At 50.3% G+C, this 13,888-nt stretch overlaps 1 protein-coding gene and 1 pseudogene across 2 annotated transcripts in view; one reads left to right on the top strand and one right to left on the bottom strand.

Annotated features, from left to right (window-relative positions):
- Positions 1-683: 683 nt before the first annotated feature.
- On the top strand, positions 684-2,786 carry LOC105710971 (large ribosomal subunit protein uL18-like; annotated as a pseudogene).
- Positions 2,787-3,040: 254 nt separating this feature from the next.
- The window catches only part of HAUS8 (HAUS augmin like complex subunit 8), a 29,897-nt gene continuing 19,049 nt past the window's right edge, over positions 3,041-13,888 (bottom strand). For both annotated transcript variants that reach the window (XM_064381666.1, XM_064381665.1), the window contains exons 6-11: positions 13,152-13,246; positions 12,401-12,466; positions 12,136-12,294; positions 9,173-9,314; positions 6,159-6,300; positions 3,041-3,460 (exon numbers count right to left, since the gene is read on the bottom strand). In XM_064381666.1, the coding sequence (XP_064237736.1) occupies positions 3,154-3,460; positions 6,159-6,300; positions 9,173-9,314; positions 12,136-12,294; positions 12,401-12,466; positions 13,152-13,246 (911 nt within the window). In that variant the 3' untranslated portion in view covers positions 3,041-3,153. The remainder of the gene's footprint in view (positions 3,461-6,158; positions 6,301-9,172; positions 9,315-12,135; positions 12,295-12,400; positions 12,467-13,151; positions 13,247-13,888) is intronic.

Here is a 13,888-nt window from a genome sequence, read left to right as displayed (position 1 = left end):
TACTCAGGAGCCTGAGGCAGGAGAATTGCTTGAATCTGGGAGGCGGAGGTTGCAGTAAGCCAAGATCACGCCACTGGCACTCCAGCCTGGGCGACAGAACAAGAGTCTGTCATCTCAAAAAAAAAAAAAAAAAAAGCCCACGGGAGCTCCATTTGTAGCAGGAGCGGCAGAAAACAAACCTCTCCAACACTGAACTGAGGAAGGAAGTGGCTTTTTATTCGGCTGGAGCTGCAGAGGGCTAAAGCCTCATTCACCTGTGTTGCCCAGGCGAGGAATTCAAGACCAGCCTGGGCAACACAGGTGAATCTTGAGCTCCCCAAGAAGCAGCTTCTTTCCCTTTTTAGGGGCTTATGACTCTAAAGGGGGAGCAGAGGTGAAATTGTGTTATTACCCACTGGCCGGGCAGCTTACCTCACAGTCTTTGGCTTTCATCGATTTGCTAATTTACATTTGGCATAGGTGGAAAGGAAAGAAGGGAAAGGGTTACGGGAGCTGAACAAAGGCAGTAAATTACTTGGTGGCAGATGCCACTTTAAGGGGGGGTTTGGATTGTGCAAACATGGAGGACATGACCTAGTTCTGGGCTCTGGCTGGTAGTGATAACATTCTTTGCAACTTTTTCAAGGCTTATAGATAGGTGGGAACTGAAAAGGGCATTATCTTCCCAGTCCTTGGGCCTCATTATGGCCTGGTCGGTGGTGTCAGCAAGCCGCTTGACCATGGATTCATTTTTACCCTCCTTCTCATCCGGAGGGAGGAGGTGGAGGCCTGTGAGGAGAGAGACGGGGAGGGGGTCTCCCCTCTCACTTTGACCTTCCCACCATGTGAGGAGGACACAGTGAGAAGTCAGTCAATTAGGAATCAGCGTCTCACCAAACTCCAGTTCTACCAGCACCTTAAACTTGGAACTTCCAGCCTCCAGAAGCAAGAAATCAACTTCTCTTTCTAAGCCATGTGGTCTATAGTATTTTGTTACAGCAGCCTGGATGGACTGAGACAATGGGATTAGGGTAGAAGTTTGGATGAAAACTGGGGCCAGGCCCAATGGCTCATGCCCGTAATCCCAGCACTTTGGGGGCCTGAGGTCGGAGGATCACTGGAGCCCAGGAATTCAAGACCACCCTGGGCAACACAGCAAGAGCGAGACGCCCCTGCCACACCAAAACAATTTTTAGCCACATATGGTGGTGCATGCCTGTGGTCCCAGCTACTCAGGAAGCTGAGGTAGGAGGATCATTTGAACTCAGGAGGTCGAGGCTGCAGTGAGCCGTGACTGCACTGCTGCACTCCAGCCCAGAAGACAGAGCAAGACCCTGTCTAAAAAGCAAACAAAGGCTGGGACCCAGCATTTGGTCAAGGTCTGGGACGCTAGGACCCAGCAGTCTCTCCAGGCTGCCAGAGAGTCGGGGACCCAGCAACCTCCCGAAGCTGCCAGCAAGGCAGGGACTCAGCAGTTTTGCGAGGCTGCCCGGGACCCAGTTACCAGCTTATAAAAGCATCTCAGGCCCGAGACCCAGAGCCAGTCAGGGGTTAAAGTAAAAGCCCCCTACTTTGCCCCAGAAGCTGGGGTGGCGGGGAGGATGATGTGGATCGTTTTGGTTTTACCCCTTCTGTTCAGTGTTTACAAATACAAACTTGAGTTCTAATAAAGAATTGCATTTCTAGCCTTTTTGACCCCCTAGCGCTGCTGGGCCTGCGGGTCTCTGTTCTGCAGGTTGGGGTTTGTTAAAGTTGTTAAGAATAAGGCCTACTTGGCTGGGCGTAGTGGCTCACGCCTGTAATCCAAGCACTTTGGAGGCCAAGGCAGGCAGATCACCTGAGGTCGGGAGTTCAAGACCAGCCTGACCAACATGGTGAAACCCCGTCTTAAAAAAAAAAAAAAAAGTTAAAAAAAAAAAAAAAAAGAATAGGCCTACTTTAAGAGATACCAAGTGAAATTTAGAAGACAAGGGTAAAACTGATTACTATGCTCGGAAACGCTTGATGATACAGGATAAAAATAAATACAACACACCCAAATACAGGATGATAGTTCGTGTAACAGAGATATCATTTGTCAGATGCTTACGCCCGTATGGGGGGGAAATGATAGTCTGCGCAGCATATGCACACGGACTGTCAAAATACAGCATGAAGGTTGGCCTGACAAATGACGCTGCAGCGTACCGTACTGGCCTGCTGCTGGCCCGCAGGCTTCTCAGTAGGTTTGGCACGGACAAGATCTACGAGGGCCAAGTGGAGGTGACTGGTGATGAACACAACGTGGAAAGCACTGATGTCCGGCCAGGTGCCTTCACCTGCTATTTGGATGCAGGCCTTGCCAGAACTACCACTGGCAATAAAGTTTTTAGCACCCCGAAGGGAGCTGTGGATGGAGGTTTGTTATCCCTCACAGTACCAAACGATTCCCTGGTTAGGATTCTGAAAGCAAGGAATTTAATGCAGAAGCACACCGTGGGCCAGAATGTTGCAGATGACACGCACTACCTAACGGCAGAAGATGAAGATGCTTACAAGAAACAGTTCTCTCAATACATAAAGAACAGCATACTCCAGACATGATGGAGGAGATGTATAAAAAGTTCACGCTCCTATATGAGAGAATCCAGTCTATGAAAAGAAGCCCAAGAAAGAAGTTAAGAGGAAGAGCTGGAACCACCCCAAAATGTCCCTTCCTCAGAAGAAAGATCAGGTAGCTCAAAAGAAGGCAAGCTTCCTCAGAGCTCAGGAGCGGGCTGCTGAGAGCTAAACCAAACAATTTTTGATGAGGATTTTTCAGATAAAGACAATAAACATACGAACAACAACAACAAAGAATTACATTTCCAAATCACTAATGAAAAAAAATGAAATATGTCCACTCAAGGGCCAATTCCTAACTTGCTGTCCCAAAACCACCCTTGTGACTGAAGGACATGAAATAATCGTGACAGCGGGATACTCAGCATATCGTGGGGGTCCTGAATTTCAGGACCAGTCATTCAGAAGAACTCGAGACAACACAGGTCTTCCAACCGGCCCCCTCATAGAAAACGAGGGCTTCAACTGCAAAACGGGTTTATTTTTTAAGTATCAAATAAGATTATCACATTAAAAAACAGCTCCAGTGCTAGGGTAGTGTATAAAGTGCTCAAGTGTCCTGAATGTCACGAGTCACCCCAAGTCCCTCCCTGAGTGAGCGGCAGAGGACGTGGCTTCTCCCTGGCTGCTTGAAGAAACGTCTTCCCTTCTTGGGCTGATGAACGTGGCCTGAGTAGGGGCTGACAAGGTACCAGGGGTGTCGTCCTCAGACAGGGGCATGTTCTTGGGTGCTCCCCGAGATTCTCCGCAGGTGGTGTCTTGATCGAAATACCACTGGCTAGGAGGCGCCAGGCCCTGACCCTCTTCCCAGACTTCCTGGTTTGCCAAGGCTGCCTCTTTGCTCGCCTCTGCGGAGAGTTCCAGCACCTGGGCGAAACTCCTGTCAAGGATCAGAGAACCAATAACGGCTTCCACCCTCCAAGGTGAAGCACACATGTGTGGTGAACGAGGGGCTGCCACGTGCGGATTTTCACATGCCCCACGTGCTCAGTGGGAAAGGGCCAGCACACAAGACCTGTCTAAAAAGACTCCATCAGGGAAACCCCCCAAGAACAGCACCAGGCACGAAAGGAAAGACTCATTCATCCAAGAAATGTTCAGGGAGCTCAATGCTGTGCTGCTGCTGTGGCTGGAATATCCGTCCCCTCCCAAACTCCCATTAAAAGTGAATCCTGGCCGGGAGCAGTGGCTCACACCTGTAATCCCAGCACTTTGGGAGGCTGAGGCGGGTGGATCACCTGAGGTTGGGAGTTCGAGACCAGCCTGACCAACATGGAGAAACCCCGTCTCTTCTAAAAATACAAAATATTAACCAGGCATGGCGGCACATGCCTGTAATCCCAGCTACTTGGGAGGCTGAGGCAGGAGAATCACTTGAACCTGGGAGGCTCAGGTTGAGGTGAGCTGAGATCACACCATTGCACTCCAGCCTGGGAAACAAGAGTGAAACTCCATCTCCAAATTAAAAAAAATAATAATCCCCTGGCCGGGTAAGGTAGGATTACAGTGTTGTAATCCCAGCACTTTGGGAGGCTGAGGCAGGCAGACGGCTTGAGGCCAGGAGCTCAGGACCAGCCTGGGAAACATGGTGAAACCCCATTTCTACAAAAAATTAAAAAAAAAAATTAGCTGGGTACAGTGGTGCACGCCTGTAGTCCTGGCTACTTGGGAGGCTGGGGTGGGATAACTGCTTGAGCCGAGCAGGCAGAGGTTGCAGTGAGCCAAGATTGCACCACTGCACTCCAGCCTAGGCAATGAAAACGAAGCCCTGTCTCAATAATAATAATAATAATAACCCCCAACTGTGGCAGCAACGAGAGGTGGGGCCCGAAAGAGGCGACTGGGTCATGAGGGTTCCGCCGTTCATGGCTCAGTAAGTCATCCCGGGAGTGACACTGTGGCTTTATGACCCTTAGGTGTCCTGAACGGATCCACGGCCACCCACAGGAGGAAGAAATCTCACAGTGGGTGGCAGCTGTTTTGCATGAGTCCTTGTCCAATCTTTTAGGCAACTCAGGAAAAAGATACAGCACTGTAAGCAAGAGACAAGATTCTCTTCTGAAGAGGTGGAAAAAAGCACATGGCTAGAAATCTCCTAGGGGGAGGTTAAAAAAAAAAAAAGAGGGGGGTCTTGATGGGTTTGGGGGGCTGGACCCATAAGGATATGTACTCTGTGTAAGCCACCGCACAGTCCTTTAAGATCTGGGCTATTTCTATCAATCAGAAGTTCAAGAAACATTCTCCTGGAACCTTACTCTGGAAGGCACTGAAAACACAAACACTGAAAACACGAACAGGGTTATTCTGAGGGCGCCTGTGCTGCTGGGTTACTTTGAGGATGTGAATGAGACGTGATACCCTTTCTCTTCCAGCTGCTTGAGATCTTCCATGGAATTTGTTTTTCTTTCTTGAGACAGGGTCTCACTCTATTGCCCAGGCTGCAGTGCAGTGGCACGATCACAGCTCATTGCTACCTTGACCTCCCCAGGCTCAGATGATTCTCCCACCTCTGCCTCCTGAGTAGCTGGGACCACAGGCATGCACTACCAAGCCTGGCTAAATTGTGTACTTTTTAAATAAAGAGGCCATGCGCAGTGCCTCCTGCCTGTAATCCCAGCACTTTAGAGGGCTGAGGCAGGCAGATCACCGGAGGTCAGGAGTTCGAGACGAGCCTGACCAATATGATGAAACCCCGTCTCTACTAAAAATACAAAATTAGCCGGGCATGGTGGCGGGTGCCTGTAATCCCAGCTACTTGGGAGGCTGAGGCAGGAGAATCACTTGAACCTGGGAGGTGGAGGTTGCAGTGAGCCAAGATCGTGACATTGCACACCAGCCTGGGCAACTCTGTCTCAAAATAAATAAATAAATAATAGAGACAAGGTCTTACTATGTTGCCCAAGCTGGTCTTGAACTCCTGGCCTCAAGTGATCCTCCTACCTCGGCCTCTCAAAGTGCTGGGATGACAGCCATGAGCCACCTCGGCCAGCCCTTCCGTGGATTTTTTCTGGGTGGGCTGTGAGCTCTTTTGCTCTTCTCGTCCCCCTGCTCAGCTTGAGTCTTACACTCTGTGAATCCAGGACCCGACTTGTAGCATATATGATCCTCATTTCACCTAGAATCCCCATTAGCTCTAAAATGACTCAGTGAGCTAGAAAAGGGAAATTAGCTTGGCATGGTGGCGCACACCTGCAGGCCCAGCTACTGAAGAGGCTGAGGTGGGAGGATCACTTGAGCCCAGGAGTTTGAGGCTGCAGTGAGCTGAGATCTGCCACTGCATTCCAGCTTGGGTAACAGAGTGAGACCCTGTCTCTGGGAAAAAAAAAAAAAAAAGAAAGAAAAAGGAAGGAAAGGCAAGGCGGGTGCTGCTGGATGATTTTGTCATCCACAATAGGGATGACAATGACACCTGCTGGCCATTCTTGTATCGTGCAATGGCTAGGAAGAGAGCAGCTCGCTCAGGGGACTGAACTTCCTCTGAACCCCAAGGGGAACTCGGCACCATCCCAACAGTGCAGCCACCAACAGCCCTGAGGAAACAGGGTACCACCATTTTCTTAAAGCATTTTCTGAGATACCTTCGGAGCTCGAGGTCCTTTTTCACCGTCACGTCCTTGAGTTCGCTCAGTAAGTCCAGCACCTGCACATTTTCTTCCGAATTGCCAAGGTCCAGTTCTCCCAGGAGACGCTGAGTGGTCGTCAGTTCACACTGCAGGGCGTCTGGAGGGGACGAAGGATGGTGAGGGTTGGATCGCATGGTGCCCCAAGCAAGGCGTGCCCAAGTGGAGAGGCCGACAGGCTGCTCCCGTGGGGCTCGGTTATCGTGCTAGAACCGTGGAGAGCGCACGGGAAGAAGCGGAAGCCAAGAAGACATTCAGGCCGGGTGCCTTCTCTGCCCCACGGTCTGCAGTTGTGGGACAGGCATGTCCACCATCCAGGAGGGCATTGGAACAGAACTGAAATGTCACTGTGGTGTCCTCAACAGAAACCAATGCCAATGCGAAAAAGGCTGTGCTGTGCCAGGGAGAATGCCCGAGGCCTCCCAGCCAGACCATGGGCAACTTAAAAACACCAGTCCTTGTTCCCTGCGCCCCTGAGCAGAGGGAGGCCTGCAACTGCGGGACCTGTGTCACCTGCACTGGGACAACACACCTCTCTCCCCAGTACGCATCACGTTGAGGCCAACTGTACATGAGAGTCACATTTTGGGAGGCTTTCAAGCACCTTATAAGCCAGCCTCTTCTCCCTCCAGCAGTGAACTGAATTATGCCCTCTGCAATATGTACGTTCTGCTCCTACCCTCCACTCCCAGTGACTGTGACCTTAACCGGAAACAGGGTCTTTGTGGACAGGGTGGCATTAAAATGAGGTCATTAGGGTGGGCCCTAATCCAGTGACTGATGTCCTCATCAGATGCGAGGAATTTTTCTTTCTTTTTTTTTTTAAGACGGGGTTTCACCATGTTGGTCAGGCTGATCTTGAACTCCCGATCTCAGGTGATCCGCCCGCCTTGGCCTCCAAAGTGCATGGATTACAGGTGTGAGCCACCACACCCGGCCCTGCGGGGAATTTTTCTTTCTTTTTTTTTTTTTGAGATAGAGTCTTGCTCTGTCATCCAGACTGGAGTGCCATGGTGCAAACTCGGTTCATGCAATTCTTCTGCCTCAGCTTCCCAAGTGGCTGGGATTACAGGTGCACGCCACTATGCTGGCTAATTTTTTTGTATTTTTAGTAAGAGACGGGGTTTCACCATCTTGGCCAGGCTGGTCTTCAACTCCTGACCTTGTGATCCACCTGCCTGGCCTGATGTGGGAATTTTCAATAACAAGACAGCCAGGGAGGAGGCCATGGGCAGAGAATGGAGGGACGCAGCCACAAGCCAAGGAACGCCAAGGGCCACCAGCAGCCACCAGCGGCCAGGGGAGACACAGGACGGGCTCACGCGGCCTGCCCTGGAGGGAACCAATCCCATCAACACCCTGATTTCAGACTTCTGGTCCCCTGAACTTCGACGGAATGTTTCTCTGGTTTCAAACCAACCATTCTGTGGTTGCTTGGTATGGCAGCACCAGAAAACTCACAGTCCCTAGGCTAGTTGCCAGCAACTACCTAAGGACCTGAGCAGAGACGGAGCCTGAGAGTGCAGATGTGGAGGTGACCATAGTCATCAAATCAGAAACCCAGCTGGGAACGGGGCTCACAGCTATTCAGAATCCCAGTGCTTTGGGAGGCCACGGTGGGAGATCACTTGAGCCCAGGAGTTCTGGATCAGTCTGGGCAACACAGCCAGACCTCGTCTCTACAAAAAATAAACAAAAATTAGCCAGGTGCACCAGGCACTGTGGCCTGTAAACCCAGCACTTTGGGAGGCCATGGGGGGCAGATCACCTGAGGTCAGGAGTTTGAGACTGGCCTGACAAACATGGAGAAACCCTGTCTCTACCAAAAATACAAAATTAGCTGGGTGTAGTGGCGCATGCCTATAGTCCCAGCTACTCGGAAGGCTGAAGCAGGAGAATCGCTTGAACCCAGGAGGCAGAGGTTGCAGGGGGCCGAGATCACACCACTGCTCTTGTTGCTCTCCTGGGCAAGAAGAGCAAATGCCTGTCTCAAAAAAAAAAAATTAGCCAGGTGCAGTGGTGCCTGCCTGAAGCACTGGGGAGGCTGCTACCCAGGAAGCTGAAGTGGGAGGACCCAAGCAGATCCTGAGAAGTTCAAGGCTGCAGTGAGCTATGCAGCTATACTCCCACCTGGGCGACTGTGCAAGAGATTCCACCGAAAAAAGAACAATGGCAGGGCGTGGTGGCTCATGGCTGTAATTCTAGCTCTTTGGGAGGCCAAGGTGGGAGGACTGCTTGAACTCAGGAGTTCAAGTCCAGCCTTAGCAATATAGGGAAACCGTGTCTATTAAAAAAAAAAAAAAATTAGCCAGGTGTGGTGGTGCATACCTGTAGTCCTAGCTACTCAGGAGGCTGAGGTAGGAGGATCGCTTAAACCCTGGGAGGCAGAGGTTGCAGTGAGCTGAGACTGCACCACAGCACTCCGGCCTGGGCAAAGGAGTGAGAGAGATGCTGTCTCCAAAAAACGAAACAAAAAGAACCAAACTCCAGGGCAGCCAAAAACTTGCTCTTTGGGAAGATACCTGTACCTTTACAGGTATCTTTAAGATGCAGCACAGTGCCTTTCCTCACACGTGCTAAAGTCTTCAAGCTCGAGATGAGGTGGGAACCTTATGCCTAAAAGGGCCCTCACTGCTCTGCTGAGGGGGAAAGCCGGGGTGGGGTTGGTGGTCTTGTCACCTCTCAACCACTAAGGCACATTTGTTGGGCCCAGGACTCAAGACTACAGGCCACCCCGGCAAAATGCCTTTTGGCAGATCACTGTGTATCCCACTGCCCAAGGTTCAAATCCCAGCGTGGTTACTTTCTCAGGACGAGACCCTGGAGGAACCACAGCCTGGCCAGCCCTCCCTGTCCTCTGCCTTAGATGGGGAAGAGGGCACTTGTGGCAATGACATCGGACCCACGGGAAGCACCTACACATGCTCCTCACCCGCCTGCTGCACACGCAGCTGGGACATCCCGTTTCCTACCTAAGAGCTGCTGTCCGTCTCCCTCCAGGTGGATGGACCTCACGGGCAGCTCATGCCTGGTGGTGTCCAGGGCTGTGGCCAACGTCTTGTATTGCTCCCTGAAGCGTTTGGCCACAGCCTCGAAGGGGCTGAGCATCTGGACCTGTAAGCGGAAGGGACGGGGGATGTAGAGGGAGATCCTGGAGTCCCATCCCTGGAAGTTTAACGGCTTGTGCAGGGTTAAGATAAGGGCGCGGTGGCTCACGCCTGTAATCCCAGCACTTTGGGAGGCTGAGGCAGGTGGATTACCTGAGGTCAGAAGTTTGAGACCTGCCTAGCCATCATAGTGAAACCCTGCCTCTACTAAAAATAGAGAAAATTAGCTGGGCATGGTGGCAGGCACCTGTAATCCCAGCTACTCAGGAGGCTGAGGCAGAAGAATCGCTTGAACCCAGGAGGCAGAGCTTACAGTGCGCTGAGATTATGCCATTGCACTCCAGCCTGGGCAACAAGAGCAAAACTACGTCTCAAAAAAAAAAAAAAAAAAGATACAGCGCTGTTCTCTATGACCCCTCAGGGATCAGAGCTCAAGAAGTGTCCTAGGGTGAGGTGAGCTCTCCCCAGGAGAGCCAAGTAGATGGTAAGGTGGCCCAGGCCCCTCACTGGGAATGCGTGTCTGCCTTCCAGTGGTTCCAGGCTTGGGCCCTCGGCTGGGCCCACCTGCTTTAGAGCACTGTGCCTAAACGCCTGCTTTCACAAGGCCATCCCCACCCCAAACACGCTGTCTGGGTCTTCATGGGGGTTTAAAACAACATAGGGTTGACCCTTGGGCAACGCGGGAGTTTGGGGTACCAAACCCTGTTCAGTCAAAAATCTGTATATAACTTTTGACTCCCCCCAAATTTACTGATAGCCACTGTTGAATGAAACCTTACTGATAACATTCAAAAATCATGTAATAGACTAGCATCTACACACACACACACACACACACACACACACACACACACTTTTTTGAGACAGAGTTTTGCTCTGTATCCCAGGCTGGAGTGCAGTGTCGCAATCTCGGCTCATTGCAACCTCTGCCTCCCGGGTTCCAGCAATTCTGGCGCCTCAGTCTCCCTGAGTAGCTGGGGTTACAGGTCCACACAACCACGCCTGGCTAATATACAAATTTTTAGTAGAGACGGGGTTTCACCATGTTGACCAGGCTGGTCTCAAACTCCTGCCAAAGTCTTCAAGTTAGAGATTAGGTAGGAACCCTATGCCTGAAGTGACCCGCCTGCCTCAGTCTCCCAAAGTGCTGGGATTACAAGTGGGAGCCACTGCACATATATATTTTTTGCAGACAGGGTCTCAGTATGTTGCCCAGGCCGGAGTGCTGTAGAGTGATCATAGCTCACTACAGCCTCCACACCTCCCAGGCTCAAGCAAACCTCTTGCCTCAGCTTCCTGAGTAGCTGGGACTATAGGCGTGTGCCACCACATTTGGCTAATTTTTAATTTTTATAGAGATTGGCCAGGCATGGTGACTCAGGCCTATAATCCTAGACTTTGGGAGGCCAAGGTAGGTGGATCACTTGAGGTCAGGAGTTGGAGACCAGCCTGGCCAACATGGCGAAACCCTGTCTGTACTAAAAATAGAAAATTTAGTGGTGTGTGCCTGTACTCCCAGCTACTCAGGAAACTCAGGTGTGAGAACTGCTTGAACTTGGGAGGCGGAGGTTGCAGTGAGCTGAGATTGTGCCACTGCACTACGGCCTGTGTGACAGTGACAGAGGAAGACTCTACCCAAAAAAAAAAATTTGTAGAGACCGAGTGTCACTACGTTGCGCTTGGGACAAATATGTATGCATTCATGACATGCCTAACTTTTTCTCAATTTTTTCAGTATTACTAGGCTATGAGATTCATCTGTGAGTTTTTTCAAACTGTCAAAAATCTCCAAAACTTTTTCCAAATATTTACTGAAAAAAATCTGCATTTAAGTGGAGCCTCACAGTTCAAATTCATGTTGTTTAAGGGTCAACTGGGTTTGTCTCTTTTTCTTCCATTTTCAGCTCCCTAAGGTCAGAGTCCATGTACTCAGCCCAGGGTCTAGCTGCAGGAGTGCTCATGTGAAAATTTTGGACGTTAGGGGTTGAGCTGGATCCCCCCAAATTCATATCTGATATTCCAACTCCCAGTACTTGTAATGCACCCTTATTTGAAAATATGGATTTTATCAGGGTCATCAAGTTAACATGAGGTGATGGGGGGTTGTGTGGGGGGCGCTAATCCAACACGACTGGTGTCCAGGTGGGAAACAGGGACCCAGACACACACACAGGGGGAAGGACGTGTGGACAGACACAAAGAAGATAACCATTCACAGGCCAAAGACTGGGCCAGGAGAGATTCTCCCTCACGGCCTTCAAACAGAGCCAACCACCAACACCTCAATCTTAGACTTTCAGCTTCCTGAACCACGAGAGAATGAATTCCAGTTGTTTTGCACACCCAGGTTGTGGGACTCTGTTCCAACAACCACAGGAAACTCACCCACTGGGTAGGGGGCCCGCCCCTGCTGATCAGCCCTTTCTGGGTTCCAGGGCTTCGCTCCTGTCCTTCTCCTACATGGACACCTCTGTCCCAGAGCTGACCACATAGCACTAGGACTGATGTGCTTCCCACCAGCACCCTGACCCCCCAGGGCAGGCCCAGAGCATGTCATCCTGTCACTGCTTGTAACCATCAGGCTGTCAGGAAGTCTCTGCACAAGTGTGTAGAAGATGCATGCTTCCCTTATTGGTTCACGGTAACCTCATCCTCTAAAAGTGTCATAGACCCAACACCAGGACCAGCAAAAGTGTGGCATTAAAAGCCCAACACAGAGTTAGAAGCCAGGGCACGATGATACCCTACCACGAATGCTACCCGAAACAGAGGAGATGGGACAGATCCACTGGGAACACTAACTGGTCACAGTGTCACTTACAACTGACCTGGGCATCCAGAACATCTGCCAGCTCCCGCTTCCTCTGAGAGAGGAGAAGCCTGCGTTTCAGCTCATGGGCCTTTTTCTGTAGCTTCTCTTTCTCCTTACACATTATTAATAAATTCTCTTCTGCCCTTCTTTCAAACTCAGCAAGATTGTTCTCCATCTGTTAAATGTGAAAGAAAAGCTCAGGCAGGTGGGGACTCCCTCCCCATGGTGAATGGAGCCTGCCCTTCCATCCATGGTGTATGTGAACCAAAAACTGTTTTTACCTTTACAGCCACTAGTGTCAGCAGTAGTGTCTGAGACTCCATCATTTCCATTGCTTCAGATAAATCCTTAAGAAAAGAAAAAGACCCTCTCAATTACTAATAAAGTGGCATAAATCCAGCTCTTTCCTCAGCAGGGGCAGAACTCTGGCTTGTGTGGATTTTCTGTATTCAGTTTGATATCTGGTAGTTCTCTAGTGTAGTGGTCCTGCTGCTTCTATTTTATTTTATTTGGTTTTCTCCAGCGCTCTGAGATGGAAGAGGGAGGTCCATGACCCTCCTTCCCCAGCACCTGGCAGGTGGAGAGACAGTGGCAGCTGGGCAGTCAAGGGCCAGCTGAGGATACCCACCAATTTGGTGCTGCACCAGGACAAGAATGCAGTCTCCCCACTTGCTGGTCCCCCACCCACCAGTCTTGTCCTCACCCCAGTAAGACCACAGCCTAGCTGTCCACCCACCAAGGGACAGGACCTGACCTTGTGCCTTTCCTAGCACAGCATGGGCACAGAGAAGTCCCCTGTCTCATTTTTTACATGATCCTATATTGGTATCCACTATTGAATATGTACTCGGGGAAATGTAGACTCTACAAATGATCTAAGAACATTTGTGGTCTTGATTTTTGTCCTAAAGGGGATGGATGTCTTGTCTGTTCTTGGAGCCATGGGCGCTCAGGTGGCACCTGGTTCAGAGTCGGATCTATATCAGATCTATACAACCCGTCTGTGGCTGCCCTTTCGTTTCAGACACTTACTGGGCTCTTTTTCCGAGGGGCAGAAAACGATGTTGACTGAGGTTTCTTTGGCATTGCTTTTGCTAACTGTGGCGTCTTTCTGATGATGCTTTTGTCTAAGATAAAGCACAGCATTTTTAATGGTGAGTAGCGCATACAGACAGTCCCTGGTTGCCATTTTTAAAAATAATGGGTTTATTTGGATGTAACCCCATCGTAAATTGAGAACTATATGGAATTATAATGGTCCAGCTTAAAGTTATTCCACTTTGCAAGGGACAAAAGGCAAGTTTAATCCCCTTTACCAAGGTATTCAGTGTATTTTTGATGTCACATATATACATACACACACACACACACACACACACATATATTTTTGAGACAGAGTTTCACTCTGTCGCCCAGGCTGGAGTGTGATTTCAGCTCACTGCAACCTCTGCCTCCCGGGTTCAAGTAATTCTCTGCCTCAGCCTCCCAAGTAGCTGGGATTACAGGCGCTTGCCACCACACCCGGCTAATTTTTGTTTTAGTAGAGACGTGGTTTCACCATGTTGGCCAGGCTGGTCTTGAACTCCTGACCTCATGATCCACCTGCCTTGGCCTCCCAAAGTGCTGGGATTACAGGCGTGAGCCACCATGCCCAGCCTGTACAATATTTTCAACTTATGATGGGTTTGTTGGATGTGACCCCATCATAGGCCAAGGAGTAACTGTACTTTGGAAGCCCACTGAAACCTACTGCAACCCCCAGTGAGTGA

This window comes from Aotus nancymaae, unplaced genomic scaffold (genome assembly GCF_030222135.1).
Source record: "Aotus nancymaae isolate 86718 unplaced genomic scaffold, 86718_ANA_hifiasm-v0.15.2.pri h1tg000028l, whole genome shotgun sequence".
Lineage (NCBI taxonomy): Eukaryota > Metazoa > Chordata > Mammalia > Primates > Aotidae > Aotus > Aotus nancymaae.
The sequence above is the reverse complement of the archived record's forward strand: the minus strand, read 5'-3'. Positions and strand labels throughout refer to the sequence as shown.